The sequence below is a fragment of the Notechis scutatus genome, chromosome 10 (assembly GCF_049901735.1).
Source record: "Notechis scutatus isolate UNSWTSFEM ecotype Mainland chromosome 10, rNotScu1.2, whole genome shotgun sequence".
Classification (NCBI taxonomy): domain Eukaryota; kingdom Metazoa; phylum Chordata; class Lepidosauria; order Squamata; family Elapidae; genus Notechis; species Notechis scutatus.
Genome location: NC_142018.1, coordinates 17,861,793 through 17,888,016, shown reverse-complemented (window position 1 = coordinate 17,888,016; position 26,224 = coordinate 17,861,793). Strand labels below are relative to the sequence as shown.

Below are 26,224 nucleotides of genomic sequence, written 5' to 3'. Positions count from 1 at the left end.
AAGACTTCTGCTGCTTTCCTTGCATGAAGCCAAAAGTCTTCCCCCCCCCGCCGAGAACGGAACGGGAGACAGTATCCTGCGATCACAAATAAAGAACAATTGATCGGTAGGAAAACAGGGTGGGGAATTTTCCTGCGGACTTTTGGGGGGATTTTCCTGCGGACTTTTGGTCCATGGCATTTAAAATTATGAGTTTGGTGGTCCCTGAGGTCCAAAAGGTTGGCGACCCTGGCCTAGAAGACCTCCAAGGTGCCTTCCGACTCGGGTTATACTAACAATTCAATTCTAACTTACCGGCAAGCGAAGTCAATGGGGAAGGCCAGATTCACTTAACAAGCGGGCTGCTGACTTAACAACGGCAATGATTCACTTAACAACTGTGGCAAGAAAAGTTGTAAGATGTGACAAAGCTCACTTGAATAAGGTCTCACTTAGCAACGTAGGTTTTGGGCTCAATTGCGGTCGTTTAGTGAGTTTTTTTTTTTTAATAGCCCAATGTCAACCCGAGAAGCGATAGGCACATCATCGTCACAAACTCGTTTCACCCCCACACACGACCGAGGAAGACTTTAGCAACACAAAACTGTTTATTATTTATTAAATGACACAAAATACCTAGATAACAGACTCACTCTTTTTAAAGGACATGTATTTACATTATTTACCAAAGAGACTCTCTGTACCCCATCCACTTTGACTTATGAAGCGTTTGAAAATTGTTTCGGGTTTGGTATTTTATTTGCATTGAAGGAATTAATGCGGACATGTCCTCTTTGCAGACCTGTGTAAATAGAACACTTCTATGCAATAAACAAGCACAATCTTAAATAGCCTACTGAAGTGGCTCCTTAAAAGAAACAGGATTATTTTTTTCCCCTCCCACTGCTGTCTGTCCCCTCCCTCCACCCATTGCAAAGATATTCTTTCCAAAGAATGTGTCTATACAAAAAAGTATATTACATTTTTGAATGCTGCTGGACTCTTTTAGAGTTTTAAACATTTAGGGAGGTGGTGATGTTCTTATATAGTCACTAAAAGTAGAAGTGGTATTTTTCCAATGCACAAAACAAAACAAAACAAAAAATTTATTTTGAAGAAAATTAGAAAGACAAAATGTTTTGTGTTTTGGAGAAATCAAGACGGGAACACACGTTTAAACACACAGAAATGGGGCACGCATTAGACAGATAAAACGAGCATCTGAATTATGAATAAAGGTAAATAAAACCACAGCTAAAATAACATTAACAATTGTCTATTTTCTTTAAATTAACTAATGTGTACTTTGGCACCTTTGTGTATACTATAGAACAAATAATTTTGTACAACACCTTTGCCATTAATTCTGAAACCATGTGGTCGCTTAAATGTAAATTAGCAAAAAAAATCATTTTGTTGGCTATAAAGTGTTTTTTTTTTTGGTTAAAAAACCTTCAAACTAAAATCAACAAAATTCTGATTTCATACAAAGGCGGCTGCTATAAACTGCATGCAACAGAAAAAAAAAAAAGATTTTAAAAATTTATGTCCATACAAGCTGTGGGTCTCTGCTTTAGCCCCTGGTTGGGGGAAAAAAGTCAGTCATTTTTATATACATATCTATTATAAATATTTTTATGGCTCCATAAAGCAGGCACACGATGCCAGCAGAAAGAAAAGTTGCTGGCCGATATGGCTGAAAAATAGCTATTATTCAGCATCACTTAGGGAATATGATTTGGTGAACTGACTTATTATGAACTTTTTTCTCCTCTTACAGAGTCTCTTTAAGGGAGAAAAAAAACTCCCCAGCATCACTTGACGATTGGAGGTTTAAAAGAAACCCAATTTCTGTGAGGAATGCTTGTCTCCCTGAGTTCCTAGACACAGATGTACCAACAAGATGGCCTGCTAAACTAGCCTAGATGAAAGATAAATGTACATAAATGTCGCTCTTAGGCAGGAAACATTCATTTTCTAGATGACCAGGCTAGGAAGGCCATGGATGGCTAAATATTTCCACTGGAGGTCTGTGCCAGGAAGAGAGAAGGTGGCTTTAAGGTCTGATAAATTTTCAATCCAGAGATTTTCTGGGTTGGACAAGTTAAGGAAAAACCCCGCCAGGTCAGTTCTGAAGGGCCACAGTTATGATTAGCACTGGATTCGGCTGTTCATAGAGATGAATACTGAACATGGATACTGGGTTTGAAAGCGCCTGATTAAAAACAGGATTTTTGATGGGATGCAACAGTGCAGGACCTTCGGATGGAAAAACCAACTCAGTCTACCCACAGATTTGGTGTAACAAATTAAAAGCAATGAAGGTAGGTTACTGAGAAGCCGCTGTGATTCAAAAACAGCGTTTGGGTACTCTTTTAATACCATCCTAATGTTCTCTTAGAATTGTATGTATCTGAAAATCACCGGGCACTGGAAGAGATGATAAGCAGCTCTTAGACTTTTCCTGCTAGCTGACTTATAGCCCCTTACTAACTGGACCAGGTAGGGAAAAGGTACCGTTATGATGGGAACCATGCTCAGTAAATCCAGTCTGTCTAGAAATGGTCTCCTCCTCCTTCCAGAATCCAGCATGACTCAACGAACGAAGAGAGAGCAGAGGTATTATTTAGGCTAGTGTTGTTGTTTTTTTAAAAAAAACTTGGCAACTTTTAAGACACGTGGACTGCAACATCCAGGATTCCCCAGCCAGCAAAGCCTACACATCTTAAAGCTGCCAAGTTTGAGAAACACTGGTTTAAGCTATAACTCTCCTCCTCACTATAGCTGGATGGGATGGAAGGCACCGTTTTATAAATACCTGTTCAATTCTTGGTCTAATAATAAAACATGTGCAATTCAGAAGAAGGGTAAAACCTCCAATTTTGCACGGGGAAGGGGGGGAAATAAACATCCAGTGCAGCTATCACATTACACCCTGACATTCATTAAGAGTTTCTGAAATAATGATCCTCTAAAAATTCTCCCCCCTTCACAATGAACTCTGATATCATGACTTGTTTTTGTTTTTTTAAAAGTACTTACACTTAAGGATGAAGGAAGCAAGCAGCAGCCTAATTCCCTTAAGCTTTTCACAGTAATATTTGCACCACATATCCACGCATTTTAGACAGGTTCCTGTTCTCAACCTTGGGAAAATCCAGTGGCGTGCTTTTCTTTCTAACACCTACAGAACAATTTTGTTATGTTTAGGAAATATGAGAGCAGCTTTTCATTCTGAAGATTGCCAATCCACATAGGCTTTGTTGTCCAATAAACAAAACCCAATAATTTCATATAGCGGTTAGACATTTGCATGCAGTTTAAGCGTCTTTTTTTTTTTTTAAAAAAAAAAGGTTGTAACTTGGGGGTTTTGTTTTCTTAATAAAAACGCTACACATTTTAGTTTTTTTTTTCCTTTTCAAAATGGGATGAGCGCGATGTGCTAAAGAGAGGCTGTCCCTTTAAACCTGAAGGAAGGGGTGCAATTATAAAGACCGGATACTTCCTTGCAATCTTCCACAGTTCATACCAAATATCATGCAAAGAGTTCAACAGCATTCTTCATAAAAATGTAAATACTACTCTTTTAAACGGGCATGTAAAGCCACTGAAAAAAAAAAGACCACTTGACTATATTTCTTCCCCCCTGCCCACAATCCCATTAGAGGTTGCTTTCATTCAGTCATTGGTAGTAGAAAAAAGGTTAATTTAATGGGATCAACAGGCTTGTTTATCCATCAGTAACCAAGAACATCAGTGTGCAGAAAAGGAAAAAAAAAGGCTCATTGTGTGTTTATGCAATGTAGTTGTACTGATTGGGATTCTCCTTGTCTCTTTCCATGTAGTCTCTGTCAATTAACGATTCTATTCTCTTCTTAAGGTCAGCAGGCTGAAAAACAACACAAGAAGTCAGAAACAATGTCTGCATAAGGAAAGAAAAAACAGATTTAAAAGAACGAATGAAGTACATTTAAAAAGACTTATTTCACATCGGTATGTTGGCTTTATCAGATTCTTTTGGTATGCCTGGATTTGCAATCAGAAATGTTTGTACTTTTGAGGTCTACAAAACGTGGACATGTATTTATGTCTACCTAGGTAAAAAAATACTTTTGACTTCATTTGGAATTTTTTTAAAAAAGATTATTTTCCTGAGAAAAAGCTTCTGCCACTTTAAATGAAGCAAATGCTAGGTATTAAAGTAAAATGGATGGTTTGGATTTTGGGAAAGTACTACAAGCAGCAAAGGATGGTTGCATTTGCACAGAATTTTGGCTTATTAGTAAATTTGCTTGCTGGTGCTTGCCAATCTAAACCAGTCTGGCTAGATCTTCTTGTTAATGGACACAGCTAACAGCCAGACAGCTCCGGCTGTGGTAGTTGCACTGAATGCAGTATAACTTCTGGTTGGTTCCTATCAGGAGAAGCTGAAGCTGGAAACAACGATTTGTCCTTAGATCCAGAAGCTCTTCTGTCTTGAGAACAACAACTCCAAAAAGTTCCTAGCTTGAATGAAAGACACGGTCATTTTTGTTTCATCACTTATAAAGAGAAGCCAATGGGCAAAATAAGAGCCAGTTTGGTCCAGGAGTGAAGCACCCAGGTTAGAAAGTAGGAGACGTTGAGTTCTAGTCCTGCCTTAGGCATAAAAGACAGCTGGGTGCCTTAGGGCCAATCACCAGGAGACGGTGAGTTCTAGTCCTGCGTTAGGCATGAAAGCCATCTGGGTGACTTTGGGCCAAGCACCAGGAGATGCTGAGTTCTAATCCTGCTTTAGCCATGAAAGCTGGCTGGGTGACTTCAGACCTGTTCCACCTCACAGTCACAGGGTTGTTGTTGTGGATAAAATAGGAAGAGAAAGGAATATTATGTATCTTCACCACCTTCAGCTATTTATAAAAAACAACGAAGGTGGGATAAAAAGAAACAATGGGAACGTTTAACACGATGATGTTTATTTGCTGGTAACCCAAAATTATGAAGAGTCCCACCTTAAACATACCCTGGGACCTACCTTTACTGGGAATTTCAGCTGGTTGTATACTTCAGAGACAAGCAGATTGTGGGTAAGCGTCTTGCGCATTTTCATGATTCTCACTATTGCTGCGTCAATTTGGTACTGACGATCCTGAAAGACTCTCTCTGTAGTGCTAGCTTGTTCTTCTACCTGTGGAAGTAAAACAAACAAAAAGTTTGGCCTCCGAAAAGCAAACAGGAGATTAATCCATTCATTCAGGCTTTCCCAGCCTGGCGTCAAGAGGTGTTAATTCAAAAATACTCAAAGGTGTCGGGATGAATCTAAATGATAGTCCATTTCTAAATTAATTTAAATGATAGTTCGTTTATCTTTGGGATGTTCAAAAGTATCAGTGTTTGGGTTTTAAGGGTACCTATTTCTTTTAAACAGAGGGCTCTCCAACTTTGACAGCATGATGACTTGGGGATTTCAACTCCCAGAATTCCTCAGCCACGCTGGCTGAAGAATTCTGGGAGTTGAAGTCCCCAAGTCATAAAGTCCACAACTACCATAGTGCCAAGGTTGGAGATCCTTCTTTTACATCTGATTTAGGCCCAGGGTATTTTTTTGGGGGAGGGGAAAAACAAATTACCGTTTCTTTCATCTGGATCTGGTTGATTTTTATCCGGAAGAGTTTATGCCTGAAGTCATCATTGCAAGTGAATTTGTCTCCATCTTCTACGTCTTTCCCTTTGGGACTTTTGGCCAGCACTCGGGCCTTGCCACAGGCTAATGACTGGAGGGTTCTCCTTAGCTCTCCATCCTCTGTAGCAGTGAGAGAGAGAGAGAGAGAAAGACAAAGACACAAAAAGAGAGGGAGAGAAATGCACGCTTCAGCATCTGAACGGTGCATACTCAGAAGTTACGAGCAGCCCTCAAATACTGACCTATTCCGGTCGCTTGCTTTATTTCTTCTAAACTGAATTCTTCACCTTCGTTAAACATAAGTAGCACTAAAGTCTGGAACAAAGATACCTGGAGCTCTTTCTTGCCCTGCCGGGGGAAAAAAAATATGAATTGAACGAAGCCGAATGGGTGAAAACTTCATGGTGAAATGCTTGCTTCAAAGTTATCTCTATAAAGCCTTAGTAAGACCACACCTAGAATACGGCATCCAGTTTTGCTCACTACATTATAAAAAAGATGTTGAGACTCTAGAAAAAGTGCAGAGAAGAGCAACCAGGATGATTAGGGGACTGGAGGCTAAAACATATGAAGAACAGTTGCAGGAACTGGGCATGGCTAGTGTAGGGAAGAGAAGGACCAGTGGAGACAGGATAGCAGTCTTCCAATATTGGAGGGGCTGCCACAGAGAGCAAAGGGTCAAGCTATTTTCTAAAATACCTGAAGGCCAGACAAAGAATAATGGATGGAAACTAAACAAGGAGAGATTCAATCTGGAAATAAGGAGAAATTTTCTGACAGAGTGAACAATCAACCCATGGAACAGAAGTTGCCTTCGGAAGTTGTGGGAGCACCATCACTTGAGATTTTCAAGAAGAGATTGGACTGCCATTTGTCAGAAATGGTGTAGGGATAACTCTGGTTATCTGTTCAGTCTGTTAAAGCCATGTCGGAGCACTCATCTATAATGATCACTGTCATTATCACGACATTAAAGGTCTTACGATCTATGTCGGCATTGCTCAACCTTGGTAGCTGGAAGATGTGTGGGCTTCAACTCCCAGAATTCCCCAGCCGGCCATGACTGTTATACTGGCACTGAAAAAGCGACTTACATCCGGTCCTCGCATTTATGGCCATTGCAACTGCCTTACTCAGCCGCAGAAATTCTAATCCCAATTATGGTCGTAAGTCGAGGATTGCCTATAAAGCATTTAAAGTTCAAGACAGCCGAACAGAGTTTAGGGATGCAAGTAAGATTTGCTTTTAAAAATGCTGGTACAAATCTTTCCAATCTGCAAAACGATATTTCCACCTATGGGGGATAAAAAAAATATACCCCAAAGCAAACCTTACCTCTTTAAATTCAGCTTTCAATACACAGTGTCCTAATGTGGATTGCCACTGAAGTTTCCTGCCACTGTGTTTTCCCAGGTAAAAAGTCTTAAATATTTCCTGCAGCTTCACCATCTGAACGGAACAGAAACACAGACTTTAAAGATAAAAATAAACCTATTTTTTTCCCCTCCTCGAACTCCTTTCTTTTTGCCTGACTCCAGATGAACCTATAATTGCACTTTTTAAATCCGAGTGCCGACTTAGCTACAATGACTTTGATGCTGGCATTTTATATTATAACTAAACCGATGAGATTGACGTGGTCACCTCAGTTCTGGATGGTTCGTTTCAACTGAGTGAAAAAGGGGAATTATAACCTGATATATTTTACTTATTAACTATGGCACTGGTCTCCTTATCTGATCCCGCCCCCTCCTTTTTTTAAAAATTATTTTTTTGGTTTTCACGAAACAAAGAAAAATAAAACATCTTTTTTTAGTGAACAGCTTGGTTTCAGGTTTTCAAATCCATACAGATATAATCTCATTTACATATTCATTTTTCATCTTTCATATTCAATTTCATACCTTATCACTACTTTAAATATTCTTTAACTTCCCCTCTCAAATACTTCCTTCAGGCTTATTTTATAACTCTCTCATTCATTTTTAAATCTATTACATATCCTTTTCAAGGTTTTCACATTTTCAAAGTAATTATACTTATACTTTTATCTGTGCTGTGTACAATTTCAATCCATATCCATGTTTCAAACATTACAAAACAAGGTTTCCCCTATGGTTGCCAATTCAAGTGTGTCACCATCATATTCACATCCCATTAAATATTCTACTTCTTCCTTATCTGATCCTTGAAGGACAGCTAACAGAATTCTTCCATTTCAAAACCACTGTACAATTTTTTTTTTACCTCTGATGGTAGATGGACCTCCATAGGCACGTATGTAGGCCAGTAGCCCATGGTCAAAATATTCACGGTGAGTTCAATGTTGCCAGGTACATTCTGATTTTGCATATACTACGACAGAATCAAAGACACAAAGGAGGACCGTTCAGAATGACACGTGCATTCGCATTCTTTTCTCCAAACTACTGAGAAAGGAATTGGCGATAGGAAGGGCAACCGGCCAGTAAACGCTCAGCTCTATTCAGTTGCCCCGGCTCCACCCCGCAAGGGATCATGGGGCCGTTAAAAGAGGAGGAGGAGGAGGACTTAGAAAGGAATTCTTTCCATTTTTCCTATTTTATTCCTGCAGCACTTTTAAGGTTACCAGAGAGTTATATAATGGAACAGTGACCCAGTTCTTTAAGGCATGAGTTCCCCACGGCAACGCCGTAGTAAAATAGCCTGTTTCCCCGAAAATATGACCTACCCTAAAACTAAGCCCTAGCCTGATTTTTACACATGCACCCAATATAAGCTTTACCCCCCAAAATAAGCCCTAATTAAGATCCCGCCCACTTCAGAGTAGACTGGTAAAAATTAAGCTAGGGTGGGGATAGGACTTCCCTATTACTTATCTTACAACCAGGCCTCACACACCGCAACACCTACCTTGCCAGCCCATTTCTTTGGCAGCCAGCAAGGCTTTCCTGAAGGGCCTCTGGAGCTGATAACAAAGCTCTGGATCGATCCAGAGCTCTGTTATTGGCTGCAGAGGCCGCAGAAGAAGTTCCTGACGGCCTCTGAAAGCGAAAAGGAGGCCGGGGGCGATGTGCGCAAGTGAGGTTAGTCAGTGGATGACATCCCCCGAAAATAAGACCTGGTGCCTTTTTTTGGTGGATGGATGGATATCTGTCTGTCTGTCTGTCTATCATCTATCTATCTATCTATCTATCTATCTATCTATCTATCTATCTATCTATCCATCCATCCATCCATCCATCCATCCATCCATCTATCTATCTAGTATAAATATAAATACAAATACAAGGTCTTACTTTCAGGGAAACACGGTATTCACTTATTGAAGTAGAAATGCTTCCATTAATAAAAAGAGAGAGGCAAGAGGTCAATGTTACACTCACACTTTTGGGTCTTATTTTTGGGGAAACCCAGGTAGGAAGGGTACTACCAAAAAAATAAAAATGAAGACGGTAGGAGAATAGAAAGAAGAGGTCTAGAAAGGAGAGGCTTGCCAAAAGGAAAGAAACTATGATGGCAGACTTTGCTTCCTTACTTGCTTAAACTGTATCATAATATCTTTAGAGAGCTCCATGTCTTTAAACATTCCTTCAAGTTTGCTGGTGAAAGCAGCACCACATTCTGCAAGAGAGCAGTTAGATCAAAAGCACCGTTAAAAAGCATTTCGTCATTTGTCACCTGCTTAATGTCATCTTTCAAAGATCCTCCGCTTGCAAGCTGATGCTTTTCAGAAATATTCCACTTTGGAACGGCTGGAAAAAGCGACTTACGACCGTTTTTCATACTGAGGACTGTTGCTGCATCCCCGTGGTCATGGGATTTGCATTCAGACGCTTGGCAAAGGATTCATGTTTATGACGGTCACAGTGATCCCCTTTTGTGACCTTCTGACCAGCAAAGGATCAGCAAAGGGGGAATATTCACTTAGCAACCATGATCCTAACTTAACAATAGCAGTGATTCAGGTTAGTCACTATGGTAAGAAAAGACATAAAATGGGGCCAAACCCACTTAGCAAATATCTTGCTTAGTATCAGACGTTTTTGGCTCAATTGTGGCCGTAAAGCTGAGGACTGCCTGCAATGAAGAATTAGTTGGGCAAAATGTCCTGATTTATAAACTCTAGCTTATAACCACAAAGGTTTGTAACTTAAGGAAGCCAGTAACCCAATTCAGACATTACAGGTTAGATCCAAGCAACATTCACTTCACAACCGGGTTACTAACTTAACTACCACATAAACATTGGCAAGAAAAGTTGTAAAACCGAGCAAAACTCCCTGAACAAATTTCTCATTTAGCAGCATACATTTTGGCCTCAATTGTGTCCATACGTTGAGGACTAGCTGTAGTAGAACAAACGGCAGAAGTACAGGATAGCGTCTTGTAAGCATCCTAAAAGAGAGACGGGGAAACCTGTCCACCTGTGGCATCAGATGAGCTGGGCATCTTTTGACATAGTGGTTGCAAATTTGTGGCAAAGTTTCCTCTGTTCTGAGGTAGAAAGCGTTATAAAAACCTGAAGTGTAACCACTCAATTGCCATTATAAACAATTCTCTCAAATTCCCAAAGGGGAAACAAATTTGTATCCTTGTGTTACAAGACTGACATATTTATTGTGTTATGAGGTACAGTGGGCAAAGGCTGTAAATAGTTTTATAAAACAAAATGCAATAGATTTGTAAGCATTTCACGCATTCCGTGCTTTGGTTACAGGCCGGGAAAACTAATTGCACAGGAATCTGATTGAGGGCTATAAAATAGCTTCAGAAGATTCAATCTTAGATTTAGGACACAGAATGTGACATAATTAGCATGTCTTGACTGGGATTAGACATGAATACCTGAGAAAAGAAACAGAATTTATGAATACCTGTACCCATTTTGCAAGCAGAAATGCTTTATCAATTCTGAGTTTTTTTTTTCTAAACACAGGTTTAACTTTATATCGGTAAAGACTCCATATTAAAACGAGTAAATTGTCAGGATACAAGCGACGTGAGCAACATTTGTGGAAGGTGCATTAAAAAAAATACCTTACCATGTTTGAGTTTTGACAGCATGGATTTTTCAGCATCTACTGATGCACTTTTGCCTACCAAGAGTCGCTTGGCGAGATCTTTTTTGTAAAAGGCCTCAAAAACATCTTTTCCTGTAGAAATGGAAAGTTGGTTTTGAAACATAAAGCGGAGATGTCCAATCTTGCCCAACTCTTTAAAATTTATGGACTTCAACTCCCAGAATTCCCCAGCCAGCCATGCTGGCTGGGGAATTCTGGGAATTGAAGTCCACAGGTCTTAAAAGTCACCAATGCTGGATATCTCTGGATATCATTTTTTTTTCCTGGGCATTACCATGGGAGGCCAATTTGCATTCATCCCAACCCAATTTGCTTTGAGAAATGGGGAAGGGTTGGGCTTAACCGTTATTTTTTTTCAATTTTTTAAAAACCTGTCAAACAAAAATTACAAATTTGAACGAACAAAATGAGAAAAACTAAAATGTGCCAGGGATGATACACAGGTTAGGACACATGCATGCCCCCTTAGGAGCCTCTTCAATATGGGTTGAGGTCCACAGAAGTTAAGTTGGAATTAAAACGGTGAAAGTTAGTAGCTGAGACAACAACGGAATCGGTTAAGATATTCCAGACTTTTGACAACACTTTCAAAAATCAAAGTTTTTACAATCAAGTCTAAAGCGGTTTACATTAAGATTAAAGCAGTTTTTGTAGGTGTTACGTTACGATTAAAACTAAAAAAAAAATCATTTACAGGTAAGATGATAGTATGTATAATTTTGTGCGCGATACCTAAAATCTGGCCACAAGCAATGGCTGGCTAACGTAAAAACAAAGCCCAGCTCTTACCATAGATGAATCTAAATATGATCATTATTTTATCCAGCATTTTTTCAAGCTCCTCATCGGTAGCTTCTTTGTTGCCTGCACGAAGTTTTGAATCTACGTATTTAGCTGAGGAGGAGGAAGGGAAAAAACAAACAAACAAATAATGGTACAGATTTGAATAATGGATCCAAATATTTATTCAAGATCAGAGGAAGGTACTAATCTTGGTCCAAGAACAATTTCTTGTTCACCTGAGAATCATTTATCCTACTTAAACCCCAATTCTTTTAGGCTTAGGCCAGGGATGCGTGGGGGAAGCAGGGAATGTGTTGATGACCCAGGGTAGGATACAAAAGCAACAAAGTCACAAAAACAGGTGAAGTCCCTTTAATTCCTTCAACTTGGCTTCAAAGGTCCAATTATCATTGACTGGAGAAAAAACTCCCTCACAAACAGTTGCGAAAAGGAAGAAAGTCCGTGCAAACTCAAAACACATATAAATTATAGATAGAAAAAACAACACAAACCACACTGAAGCAATTAATGAGACAAGGCAGGATAAGGGCTGGAAGATGTCCACAGATATCGAAATACACACACTGGGAAGGATGCCAGAACTCAGATAAGAAATGACAGACTAGAAATATTATGACGCTTTGCTTCCAGCACTGGCCCATGTGCAGTTTGTCCTTTTAAACAGTCCTCACAGCTGCAGCCCATGAAGGGGATCAGGGCCCTTTCCTCCCTCGTAGACCATGCCATTCACGTTTCTCCCTTATCCGCTCCTCCCCGAGTGCCCTAGGATGAAGAGGGGATGGGCCTGGGTCTTCCTCTGAATGCCCAGCCGGCCTGTGCCTTTCCCCAGTTTCCTCCACAACCTCCGGAGCCACACTCCCACTACTCCCTGTCGGCTGTTCCTCCTCTCCCTTGGAGTCAAATTCTAACAGGGGCATGACAGAATGCAACCTGAAGCCTGAAATGTCTTCCTTTTCTGCTCCTGAAGTTCTCTTCAACTATAACTGCTAAACACCATCAATTCCCTACCACTTTTGTCACAACTACAGTGCTCAAAAAGTTTTATTTGACTAAGCATCACCTCCCATATCTTTTTCTCCCCCAAACCACGGAAGACTGGCCTTAATTTTTGCACAAGAGACACCCCTACTCATATCAAATTACTTCAGTGCTCGCAAAAGCCTTTGCCCTCCTCCCTAACTGTTAAGTGAAATCCCTTACAGGTAGTCCTCTACTTACAACAGTCTGTTTAGCGACTGTTCAAAAGTTACAATGGTGCGGGAAAAAAATGATATAGGGGACCATTATGACTTATGACCGTTGCATCATCCGTATGGCCAGAGGATCAAAATTCAGAGGCTTGGCAACTGACTCATATTTGTGACGGTTGCAGTGGTTCCATTTTATGACCTTCTGACAAGCAATGTCCACGGGGAAGCCATATTCACTTAACAACCTGTTGTTACTAACTTACAGCTGCCATGATTTGCTTAAAAACTGTGGCACAAAAGATGCTTAAAACGGGGCCAAAATTCACATAACAAGGGTCTCACTTAGCAACAGAAATTTGGGGTTATGTTTGGGGGCCGTACGACGAGGACAGCTTGTATTTAGGCTCATATTTTTTTCCATCTTTTTTTTGAAGAAAAGGGCATCAAGAATACAGAAGCTGGGAAATTCTCTACCCCTGAACACACACCCTCCCCCAGGGATTTTGAGTTATAAATCCATTTTAGCGTCCTATTTGGCAGCTCCTGAAGGAATGATGCTGTACCTATGAGTTCAGCCGGTTTATTGGGTCTTTTGTTGATGAAGGTTTCAAAAGCTTCTTTCATGGCGTTGACAAACTTCTCATTTTTCAAGAAGCAGATGTCGATAATGTGATCCACTTTATCCTTGAAATCCAGCAGCTCCTGGACCATGGTTTTGTCCTTTTCTGGGTTAATGACAATGGTGCTACCAAATGCCTAAGAGGAACACAAAGAACATCACAGAGTATTTGTTCCTAATATAATTGATAGCCAGTTAATATTCTTTATTGATTGATTGATTGGCCCTTGGGCCATATTGAAGTACAGAGTTCCAGAAACAAATTAGTCCTAAACTTTGATAAAAGCAATTTAAAATGGAATTGGATAAAATGCGATTTAAAATGACATTGGAGTAAAATACAGTCTAAAATGGAATTGGAATAGAATACACTAATTTAAGATATAGATAAAATATGATAAAACCAATAGCAAGTTAATAAAAACCCACCAAGGAAATTAGAAAATCAAGTAACAACGCCTATTTATATGCTAGCATATAAATGCTGTTTACAGAACCCTTTTGTACTTGGGTAGAAATGCTTCCTGAATGCAACAAGATTTTCTGAAAACACAAGCAAGGAAAATGCTCCACTTGGGAACAAAATCCAAACGATTCAACAGAAATAAAAGCTTCCCACTCAAGTTTCAAAATTCCTTGGAGGAATCAGTACAAGCTAGATTATTTCAAAAGGCCAACAAACTTTAAAATTCCACGATTTATGGACGTTATGTGCTATGCGAGATAAATATATATATATATATGCAATTTTCTTTGACCTCTATATTTATTACCATGCAAGTATTTTTCTTTAACAGATTTAAAATGTATTCCTGCGACTTAATTTAAACTAGCCAGGCACAATTACCTTTATGTATTCAATCCATTGTTGCAAAAGAGATTGCACTCCATTTTTGACTCTACTAAACAACTGATAGAGTAGTGACAAATCTTGAATTCTATTTTCATCCAGGAGATGATTTAAACCTAAAAAATGAAGGCACAGTGATTCCAAGTTAAGGCAGGCTGATGGAGACAAAAGTATTTCAAAATTAAGTTTTTCTATGTGAGAACAAGAAAACATTTCCCCCCCCAAAGCCATTTTGGAATCAAAGCATTTGTCAACTAAAACACAAAAATCTCAAGACATGTTTATTTTTAAGTGATTACAGTTCCATTAAAATAGGATGAAATGGAGAAAATAACAATGTGAGAGGGGGACTATTTATGCCTCCATGATTTTCTTGGAGGAAGTATATTTAAAAAGTAGAGTTTTAAACAATTTAACACCATGGTTAGATAGAGCATATTGAAGACTTTTAATATTCTATAATGTTAGAAAGGACTTAAAAAATCCACTTTGCTTTCAGCATTTCTCAATTTCCATTAGTGTGTATTGCAAAGTGCAACCAACGGCATTCCTGTGGTTCCTTTCCTCCCATAAGGAGAATGGGACCTGCAGGCCTGTCTGGAATATGATATCATGGGATGTGGAAACAAGTGTGTGTGTGTGTGTGTGTGTGTGTGTGTGTGTGTGTGTGTGTGTGTGTGTGTGAGAGAGAGAGAGAGAGAGAGAGAGAGAGAGAGAGAGAGAATCATCACCCGATTGGCTCATTTCCACCCAGCTCAGGGAACCCAAAGCCCCGAAGAAGCAGTAAACAAAAGATTTCTAAAAAGATAGATGGGTTACCTTTCTGCAGAATGGATGTTAAATGTTCACCTAGCAACTGTTTTTCTACAGTGGCGATTAGTGGTTTCCTACAGGAGAAAGAGTTTAGAATTACAATCCTTTTTGCTCACTCTTTAACCGTTCAAATTATTTGTCTAAGCAGAACACCAAGAATTATCCCAGTTTAAGCATCAACATTCTCCAACAACATTACAGTGGTCTGTCCTATATATATATATATATTGGGGGGTAAAAGCAGAGGTGGTATTCAACAGGTTCTGACAGGTTCTGGAGAACCGGTAGAGAAAATTTTGAGTAATTCAGCGGACCGGCAAATACCAGCTCTGACTGGCCCCACCCCCATCTATTCTCTGCCTCCCATTAAGTCCCAGCTGATCGGCTGAGTCTTCTTTGGTTGCCCTGCGCAGGAGAACAGAGCTGGAAAGCAGGTTAGTGGGGTGGGGAGGGAACGGGGATTTTGCAGTAACCTTCCCCTACCACGCCCACCAAGCCACGCCCACAGACCGGTAGTAAAAAAAATCTGAATCCCACCACTGGGTAAAAGCTATTTTGCATTTCCTTTCATCTTTCTTGCCTTCTTTAGGTAGGCAGAAAATGATCTGAAATGAAAACCCACTGAATGGATATGCCATTATTCACTTTCTTTAGACTCTGCAACCGAACATACACCAAAGTGACAACGAGAGGTCAGTTTCACACACAATTTTTCCACATAGAACATCTGCAAAGGAGCCCCCCCGATTATCAAGACTACTGATATTACAGGGTGCTTTAGGGCAGGGAAGAGAAGGAAAAATAAATAGGGTTTTGCCTCCTGGAACTTAAAAGAGAGGAAAGACATGTAAAAGACCAAAAAAAAAAAAAAAAAAAAGAAGAAAGCTCATAATTCCATGCTAGCAAAAAGCAATGGCTGAAGTCCTGCCATTTTTTTTAGACAGCATATCAAGAGAGGCTGAAGACTTACTGAGTGCTTTGATCCAGGTACGTTATAATCCTGTCTGCCTCTTCTTCCAAGCGTTTATTGACATGGTGAAGATATTCAGGGACCTGGAAGATTGAATCAGTTATGGAGAAAATCATAACAAGGCAATGGATGGTTTCTTTGGAGGGGGTGGATAAGAGGGAAATCTGCTCACAAAAAGGAGGAATTAGAAAAACTGGTGCTTTGGAAATTATCAATAAAATACCTCTCTTTCTTGCATAAGCCGCTGTCCTTCTGCAGCATAGAGACGGTTTGTTTCTTCCAAGAATCTGTGCTCAAAAGAATCCTGATAAATCTGAAGGGAAGAGTAATAAGAGAATTACTTTCAGAAGGCTCCAGCAGCTCAACTTTTAGGCAGATTTACCCCGAAAGACGGCTCTTACTTGCAAGTCTGAAAGCATGCTTAGGAGGCTACGGAGTAGACTCCTGTCAATAGCCTCTCCGTTTCTTTCCCTCTCGATCAAGAGAAGAATGCCATCAATGGTTTTGTTCTGGACTTTCTGATCACTAATTATATGAGTCCTAAACAATTCCAGCCCCATATCCCTGAAAGGGTGGAAGAAAAAAAAAAGAAAAAGAATGTAAGAATCAGTTGTTAGGTTTGTTGGTTTCGGTAAGGCATTTAAACCCAAAGGTGCTTTTTTTTTTTTTTTCCAAGAGGCAACTTGGACTTTCTTGTTTTTTCTTTGAAGAGGTTTCGCTTCTCATCCCAGAAGCTTCTTCAGCTTCTCTCAGAAGCTTCTTCTGTTCTCAGAGCTGAAGAAGCTTCTGGGATGAGAAGCGAAATGTCTTCAAAGGAAAAAAAACAAAACCAGAAAGTCCAGTTTCCTCTTGGAAAAAAAAAGCACTTTTGGGACCATGACCTGGATGACGGATAATCTCCAGTCATGATTTCATCAATTACATGTGGTCCTCAAATTACAGCCTTTCGTTTAGTGACCATTTTGAAGTTACAACAGCCCTGAAAAAAAGCGACTTACAACCATTTTTCACACTCACGACTGTTGCACCATCCCCGTTCATGTGACCAAAATCCAGGTGCTTGGCAACCGATTCCTATTTATGATGGTAAAGGGTCCTGGGGTCATGTGATCCCTTATTTGCGACCTTCTGACAAGCAAAATCAATGGGGAATGTTCACTTAGCCCCCTTGATCCTAACTTAACAATAGCAGTGATTCACTTAGTCACTATGGCAAGAACAGTCATAAAATGGGGCAAAACCCACTTTGCAAACATCTCATAGCAAACATCTCGCTTAGTAACAAAAGTTTTTGGCTCAATTGTGGTCGTAAAGTTGAGTACGGCCTCTAATGAAGAATTAGTTGGGTTGGCAGTATCTTCTTATTTATAAACTGTATCTTATAACCATAAAGATTTGTAACTTAGGGAAGCCAGTAACCCAACTCAACATTACAGGTTAGATCCAAGCAACATTCTAGCCATCATGTCTCTCTCTCATTCATACGACATATTTTCAAAGAGTTTGCTATTTATTTGAACTGGCTTTTGAATACAACGCAAAACCCCACACATTTTAATAAAGATTTGGGCAGGGTGAGATATACAAAGGGAAAGGGAACACATTTTCTTGGTTTTGTTCCAAGGTTCTCTATCCACTGTGGACGGGCCATCGTTCCATCAGGAGAGAAGGTGAGAAAATTGATGAATCAATGACAAAGCTTTCGAAAGCGGGAAATCAATACTACTATTTTTCTTCCCTCACCAAATTGATGGCAGCATTGAATTTTGGAGAACGTAAGTTCGATCCAGGAACAAAAAGATACTCCTAATCATTATCTGCAAGAAAGAATGAGAGAAAGAAAAAAAACATGGTGTCACGTGTTGACCGATTTTAAGGCCTACTGTATATTTATTGGATGAAAAGAACGTAAAATCATTCAACTGCCTTCATCTAGATACATTAATTTGGAAGGGAGAGGCACTTAATCGAAGGGAAATTACTTTCAGATATCCGTGCTTATTGACTGCCGTTGTGTCAAACACTTCACAAAGAATTTAGAGACTGATCTTGTTTCTTATAATTCTTTATGATCAGTGGCACAGATTTTTTTTAATGGCCCCATAGATAAATATTTCAGGAGGGTGAAAGGTATTCCCAATACGTATTCTCCTATTTCCTGTCCCCAGAAAAAAAAAACCTTCTAGAAGCTTCCTGCTATCGGCTAACTTTCAACAGAAAGAACTGATACAGTGGAGATAAATCTGAATCCAATTCTTAAATTCCCCTCAATATGACCCCAACCAAATTGTTGCTAAATACAAATTACTAGAATCTTTTTTTTTTGATATAGTCAACAATATGAAAAGATCAGTTAAACTGTCCATGAATGTCCAATTGTCTTCTCCTGAGGCACCATCTTAATCCAGGGGTGTCCAACCTTGGCAACTTTTAAGGAGTTGTGGACTTCCACTCCCAGAATCCCCTAGTCAAGTCATTCTGGGAGTTGGAAGTCCACAACTCTTAAAGTGGCCAGGTTGGACATCCTGATCTACTCCTTCGGTGCAAGCTCAGGTAGACAAAGTTCCTCCAGGGAAAGTTTTCAAATGCCACAGAAGATAAACATCTATAGTTCCAAGCTTTTAGAAACATTTAGAAAACAAAGGAGACTTACCATCTGTCTGCAGTGGTCTTGCCAACATTTGTCTATTTTCTTAAGAAAAAGAACACTGTCCAACGAATCCTTGAGGAAGCAGTTAAGAATATTTTTGAAAACATTGTCATTGATACCCCTTTAGTGGAAGTTTACTTAGTAGTTTAATATTCAGTTCCCAAAGGTTAAATGTGAATACCCACGTACACATGGCAAGTGCCAGTAAGAATGTGCTTATATTCAGTTTAATGATTAAACCAATTAGTTGGCAGATAACATACATTTCTCTTCTGCTGGAATATTTTAAGGTATTTCGTAGCTACCAAAACAAGTGCCACATTTCTTAATTCACGAGAATTGCTAAAACGGTTAACAAGGCCCCGACATGCTTTCCATTTATATGACATTATTATAAAGGATATTCTCTGAACTGATGAATCTGTGCTTTGATATGGTCTTCACAAATCTGCCTTAATTGCTTGTACAAATTTGCAGAAATTTTGTAGGAGCAAAGATTTTCAACAGCCTTAAAAAAAAAAGGAGAGAAAGAAAATACAAGAATTACCACTATTACTCTCCTCCTTATTTGGCCTAACACATTAGCAACGGAAAATGCAATTTCTGTTTGTCATGCCATGTGGTGTAAAAGCAAGCGCAGGCTTCCTAAAAAAACGAGAACTCAAATATCAAGATTTAGAAGAGACAGTCCATGAAATGATTGTTCTACTCTCTGAAGCCACAGAGCGCTAACTTCAAGAGCAAAGAAACGGAAAGGAAAGAAGGATCACTATGCTAGACTCATAACAAGGTTATTTCAGACCAACCTACCACTTTACGGATAACCCCCATAGCAGGAATGGCTGCAAAGATGTTAATTTTACATTTGTTTATTTTGCCAGCAGAGGAAGCAATGTGTCAAGAAACGTATTGGGTTCTCACAACAGGTGTGTCTCAATTCTTTGATGTTTGTGTGTGTGTGTGTGAGTGTGTGTGTGTGTGTGTGAGAGAGAGAGAGAGAAAGAGAGAGAGACCTAAATCTTGCCATGACTTAGATAATGGTACTTAAAAAAAGCATAGCTAGAGGTAGATCCATTTACCAGTTCTGCTGGTCTTAGAGAGCATGGTTTTATTTAGTCTTTAGTTACCAGCAAACATATGACTATTTTTAACTCAAGGTATTAAAAATAGACCCAGACAAATCATGTCCACAGAAAATGCAGCTGCTTTGCCTTCCAAAATATAGCTCTGAATACATACTAAATCAGAGGGGTCTGCTAAGGCCTTGACAGAATTTCATATGATTGTGTGTAATGGTGCGCTTGCGCTCTCCTTCACACACACACACACACAGAGAGAGAACCTGAACAAAACAGAGATAGAGCAAATATAGTTTACTTCACTCCCTTCAAACACATTAAGTCACCTCAATTAGAAACACTAAAAGGTTGTTTTAATAGTTAAGATGCTTTTCTTGATAAACTGAATGCCTCCCTTAATAGGGTTCAAGCAACATATGGCTTGTCAAAGGTTGCACTTTCAAAACTGGCATGTAAACTGGCAAGACTCAGCTATGAAAAAAATGCCTCCCAGATCTGCAAAGTCCACTTTTTAATCCATTACCCACAAACTGGTCCAATTTTGGTTCAACATGCTCTGGGGATTGCTGTGAGGTTCACAAGATGAATGTTAACAAGCTGTACTTTCTGCCTTTAGATCACACGACAGTGAACACAAGTGTCATACCATTTAATGTTCTTATAAAATGTCAATCACTTTTTTTAAAAAAATACTAACATATTCAACTTAAAAACCCTCCAATGCAATCCTTTTTAAAATAGTTGTGCTTCATATTAAAAAAAAATCAAGAGTTTTCTGGTCTAAGGAAATGATGCATCTATTTGAAGTAATCAGTAGTTTTCCAGATCTAAAACCCCAGTTACACAATGATCCTGGTGGGTTGGGAACACACTGTTAATGTCCTGCCAAATAAACCTTTTAACACCAAAAATCTGCACCTGATACCCTTGGAAAATAAAACTAACAGGGAAGATATAAACAGAACAAGATTGAGGTCAATTTATAGAAGCATGCATAATCATATTATGAAGACTTAAGCAAAGTCTTAGTGGGTTTTTAAGGTATGTTAAACCGACTGCAGAGATTCTTCGGGATATACCAATAAGGCTTGCCATATACCTACTAAATGCCAGTGATTTACCAAATCTTCAGTTAAATGCCGTATTTAATTCTCAGTTTAACTAGTAGATCTAAACTAAAATTATCTACCATTTTTTTCATAATATTATACTAGTACCGAACTTTAAACCAACGACAATCAGTAAAATCAACACATGGAAAAAAGAACTGATACTTAAATCATGAAGAATGAAGAGAATGAACCTGTTAAATATCCATGAAATGTATCTATAATTTGATACTTAAACAGTTTAAGTTTTTAAAATAGAGGATTGCCATAATTTTTCAGGCAGTAAAATATTTATTACCATGAACATTAAATGGAATTTAAATGGAACATGGAAATGTACACATCAATGTTTTAATATTTAAACTACACAGTAACTAAAAATATTTTTATAATAAGCCAGCACTTTTTATAACAAAACTGATTTGTTTTTGGTTCTTGTACTTAACAAAGCTAATAAGATATCAGACGTGTACTGAGGGCAGAGCCTGAAATATTTTAACCTTGTTCTCTGATTTTCAAATAGTCAAAAAGGCTTAATTTTCCTAGGAAAAAATCAATTTGGAGAGTCTGTTGTGTACTTACTTTCTTTGCCTTTTTTCAATGAAAGGAATGCAGGTGTTTGATTTGTTTGGAACTAGTTGATAACGGAACTTTTACTGGTGGATTTTATTTATTCAAATTTCAAGACACCCAATTCCCTAGAAGTCTGAGTGCTTCACATAAAAATACACAGAGCAAAAGAATGCCATGATAAAAAGAAAGAACAAAAAAAAAATGGCACAAACTGGAAAATAACTAAAGCAAATCGGCATTACCCAGAAGGGGGCTTCAATCATCCCCAAATAGAGAATTCTGTCCTGTATCTAGCAGAGCAAATTGTGGCCCAGGCTAGCACGTGCACAGTCAAGAGACACTTCACAAAAAACAAACTGATATTGTACAATTTCTACAGTGAGAAAGCCTGAAGATCAGCTCATTGTGAAGATGTTCTTGTTAATTTTGTCATCTGTCTAACTGAGACGGCATCTCATCTAGAATGTGAAGATGGGATCTCAACCATATCCTAGAAAGTGGAGAAAATCCTTGGAACTGTTGCAAAGTCTACCAGTGGATTGAAAGTACATCCACAAAGGCTTACCTGGTAAAGTTCTTCTAAGTTGTACTTAATTGAAGTACTGTTCTGAATCGCTTCTACAGCTTCTTTCAGTTTTTGCCAGGTTTCATCCGTATAATTTTCAGGCAGTTTAGGTTTGTCTGGAAGAAGACACAGTTCTTTACAGCAAATGTTACTGTCATTTAACATCACAGAAAACTGATTTGGTATGGTGCTTGCGCTTCCCAACAGTAACTTCAATAATTTTTTGGGGGGACAACCTCATAAACCAGAAAGAAATATTTTTTATATCTACAGACAAAAAGGAATACCAATTTTTGCTCTGTAATTTTGGAGATTTGGCCCTGAACAAGTCAGTAAGGTTTCTTAGGATACATCAGTATATTAGCACAGAATACTGATTTTGATTCAATTTTTTAATGCAAACTGAAGAGGAATGCTATCTATTTGGATATTTCTTCCTTATGCATTGTCACAATCTCTCAGATCCATTTCGGAATCCCTTATGTACCTAATTTGTTCAGCTTTAAAACCACAACTTTTTCTTGTTATTTTGTACCAGCTAAAAATAAGAGAAAATCAACTAGGGACAGCTGATTATCTTGGCTTTCAATGACAGGCAGTACATGATGTATAATTTTAGATTACATAAACCAAAAAGAAACAAGCAAACAGCATAATATTGATCTATAGTATGAAATGAATTATATGCTAAAATTATCCTTATCAAGTGAAAACAAGGAAATGTACAAATTGTCTAAAAAGACAGAAATTGATCTATATAGCTTAAAGTTTTCATATAAAAAGTTCACTGTTATTTCTTTGGCTAAAATTACAAAACTAAGGCATGTCTGAGTCATTTGTTAATAGATAAGATGTTATTTAACAGAGACAGCCAGAATGATATGATGCATTTATTCCCTGAAACAGAATTACAAAACACCGCTATCATTCTTCTTAGAACCAAAAACTAGATAAGCATACAATGTATGAGCAACATTTAAAATGTCAGTTTATTACACATAATGTACAATTGTAGTATCTTTTGATTAAGAAAAGCATGTTTAATTATCTTACAAATAATTTTCTCCTACATTATGCATAGAAGTACCCTAACTCTTTTCTCTTCAACTTCACAGCCATAGGAAATTACCAAAGAATCTAAAGGTGCTTGTTTGTCTCAACCTTAGAGGACCAGAATATCCACGTGTTATTGTATCCATTATTTCAAAATTATGCCAGGATAATCTAGTTTCAACTTGACTTAAAATGAACATCAAATCCTCTGCACTCCCAATCAATTCTAGAAGATTTTTCAGATCAGTTGGGGCAAGTTGTTGCAGAAGGCCATTTAAAGAATCCCTTGCTTTTTTTTCCTCCACTGGTTTGGATGACTGCTTAGGCACAAAGCCAGCTGGATGACCCTGGGCCAGTCACTCTCTTCTCATCCCTAGGAAGTAAGCAATGGCAAATCAATTCTGAAAAACCTTATCAAGAAAATTGACGAAATTGAAACTGGTCCAGTTACCAAGAATCAAAATGTGACTCAAAAGTACATAATAATACAGAAGACAAAAAAAAAAAAAAGAGAGAGCTGCAAATGGAAACAGAAAACTGTGACAAAAGGGGGGGGGGGAGGTAGTATCAAAAGTAATAGGCACCTTGGGTGTAATCCCAAAACAACTGGAGCACCACTTGAACATCAGCATTGACAAAATCACCACCAGTCAATTGCAAAAGGCAGCTTTATTCAGAACACATCTTACATCCTATGAGGATACCTTTCATATTATTAAATCACATCTGGTTATCCCAGGTCCTTAGGAAGGGCGTGATAGGTAGATAAAAATGCCAAATGCAGTTTGAACATCTGCCTGATTAACTACTATAAGAAACCCAAACTGACTGTAAGCAAGCAAGCTGATTGTAGAAAGGGAAAACATAGTTAAGCAGCATATTGTTTTGTACCATTCTGCTCTAATACAAACTAAAACTCTACTGCACAGATTCATGTATATGAATTTGACAAAGCATGCAGGGACAATTTCCATTTGCCTGTAAGAAATATTTGGGAAGTGTGCACCTAAGTAAGCAGTTTCTTCAAGTTGCCATTAATATCTATTTATATTTAAAATACATATATCCATCTATCTCCTTTAAAAAGATTTTGCCATATTCTCCAAATGCAGGACAAAAAAAAAAGACACAGAATTCCTATCCAGGGTGTACAAATAAAGGGAGACTAATTCCTTCCTCAATGGATCGCAAGGACTCAACAGAAGTCATGGGGGTTCAACAAAAGGGCTACAATAACATTTCCTCAAACAATGATTATGTATAACATCTGAAGATGTCTTCCTTTCTTATAAAAAGCTAGTTGGTTTTGCATGTAGGCAGAAAACCAGCTACCTTTGGGAACAATATGGCTGTATAGTAGAGGAATAAATCCTGTGGCAAGAGCTACGGTGAAACATGCGCCTTATGCTGCGGTTTCCCCTTCAGATATTAGACGTTAAAGAGATTACGTGCGACAGCAGCCGGTTACCTTTAAAGTTCTTGATCACTAACTTCTTGGCTGACCCAGGTTTGCTGTTTGCAAAACTGGAGACAGTGGAGGAGGCAGCTTTGGTCAGGCCGTTGGCGTGGTGTCCCACTGCTACTGAGGAGATTAAGAGGCTTTTGTTTTTGAGCTGCTGGTGCTGCTGGTGCTGCGAAGACGCAGCCGGCGACGAGGCGGACGAGGAAGAGGACGACTCTTCGGCCATCTTCACATCCAGTCCGATAAAATCCAAGGAGTCCTCGAAACGCAGCTTCTTCTGCAGGTGGTGGTTGGAAGAAGCAAGCCCTGAGGAAGAGGAGGAGGAGGAAGAACAGGAGGCCGTGGAGGCGGTGATAAGGAGGCCGGGCAAGGAAGGACCGCTGTTTCGAGACAGGAGGGACGAACAGGAGGAGGAGATGGAGTCGACAATGTCTTCTCTCTCGCCGCTGTTGCTGCTGCTGTTCAACTTTCTCTTCTTGGTGGTAGAAGAGGAGGAGGAAGAGGAGGAGGAAGAGCTGCTGCTACCATCCGTGGCAGGTCTGACCTCCTGAGCTGCCGCTGCTGCTGGGGGGTTGGGGGAAGAGAAACCTGTGGGAAACATGAACACCACAGAGGTGAGCAGGCTGAAGGGCATCAAATCCTCCTGGTGTGACAGGCACGCAGAGAGGGGCGGGAGCTTGAGATGGTGTCACCGAAGGTCGCCTGGAGTGGGGGGAGACGAAGCCCAAAGGGACGACGACGGGCGAGGCCTCCTCTTTCTTCTTCCTCGACCCCCCTTTTATATTTTCCTCCTCTCTTTCCCCCCTTCGCTCTTTCCCTTCGCCTTCGGGAGGGGTGGGGGAGGAAGATTCCCCTCTGGCTCTGGCTTCTGTCGACGGGCCTGGTCCCTTCCTTTTCCCTACCCCGCTAACTCTGCCCCTTTTTCCTCAGACGGGCAGAGGAGGCGGAGAGAGGGGGTCCGGTCTCTCTCACGCTCTCCCGCCCTGAGGCCGCCCCTCTTGGCTCTCGCTTTCGGGGGTTTCGGGGCTTCGCTTCCCCCTTCCCCGCCTCTTTCGCGGCCCGCAAGAGGGGGAAGGAGGGCGGCCGGCGGGCGAGTAGCTCCGCTTGTTATTGTCAATGCTGGGAAGAAGGGAAAAGGGGAGGGAAGGAAGGAAGGAAGAGAAGAAAAAAAAAAAAAGAAGCAAAGCAAGGGGCCTAAAGATGGCGGCACTTCCGGCCGCGCGGCATGCCGGGAGGCGAGCCGTCCGGAAGTAGCACCGCCGCCGCCGCCGCCGCCACTGGCGGCAGGCAGGGGTTGAAAGACGCCGTCGCCACCGCGCTTGGGAGGGGTGGAAGCCGGCGGGGAGACGCGCGGGACCGGTTTTCCGCCCCTTTCCCTTTTTCCCGCCCTCCCCCCGACGCCCCCTCAGGTCCGCCCGCGGTTTCCTTTCCCTCCCCCCCTCCGCCTCACCCCGCTCCCTGGCACCCACTTCCCCTCTGCCCTCTGCCCTACCGGAAGTGATTGTATCGCCGGGCGGCTGCTGAAGCGGCGGGTTCCTCGAGCGGCCGGCCATGGCGCGCCGAGCGGCGCTCGCGGGGCCGACGGGGTCGCCTCTTTTCGACGGCCGCTCTCGGACGCCGAAAGGAGGCGGGGGCATCCACGTTCTCTCCTCGCCTGGCAGAGACCCCCGAGGCCTCGCCGGCACCCGTAGCGGCGCTTCCTCGCCTTCCTTTCCCTCGGCGTAATCCAGATGCCGGGAGGGAGGGGGGCGAAATCTAACCCCTTCGGGATTGAGCCTCGTTG

At 40.3% G+C, this 26,224-nt stretch overlaps 1 protein-coding gene across 2 annotated transcripts; it reads right to left on the bottom strand.

Annotated features, from left to right (window-relative positions):
* Positions 1-568: 568 nt before the first annotated feature.
* Positions 569-26,224, bottom strand: CUL4B (cullin 4B). 2 transcript variants are annotated; one of them, XM_087972173.1, is made up of 21 exons: positions 25,934-26,224; positions 24,448-25,029; positions 21,927-22,042; positions 19,006-19,108; positions 18,604-18,674; positions 17,694-17,767; positions 16,352-16,514; positions 16,174-16,263; positions 15,951-16,033; positions 14,987-15,054; positions 14,165-14,283; positions 13,262-13,454; positions 11,494-11,598; positions 10,666-10,776; positions 9,159-9,244; positions 7,889-7,996; positions 6,977-7,090; positions 5,884-5,989; positions 5,589-5,761; positions 4,994-5,146; positions 569-3,868 (listed from the first exon to the last, which is right to left on the bottom strand). In XM_087972173.1, exons 1-21 carry the CDS (start codon positions 26,076-26,078, stop codon positions 3,773-3,775), a joined length of 2,859 nt encoding a protein of 952 aa, XP_087828299.1. In that variant the 5' UTR covers positions 26,079-26,224; the 3' UTR covers positions 569-3,772. The 2 variants fall into 2 exon arrangements, with proteins under 2 accessions (XP_087828299.1, XP_087828300.1); XM_087972174.1 differs by lacking the exon at positions 25,934-26,224 and adding an exon at positions 25,892-25,920.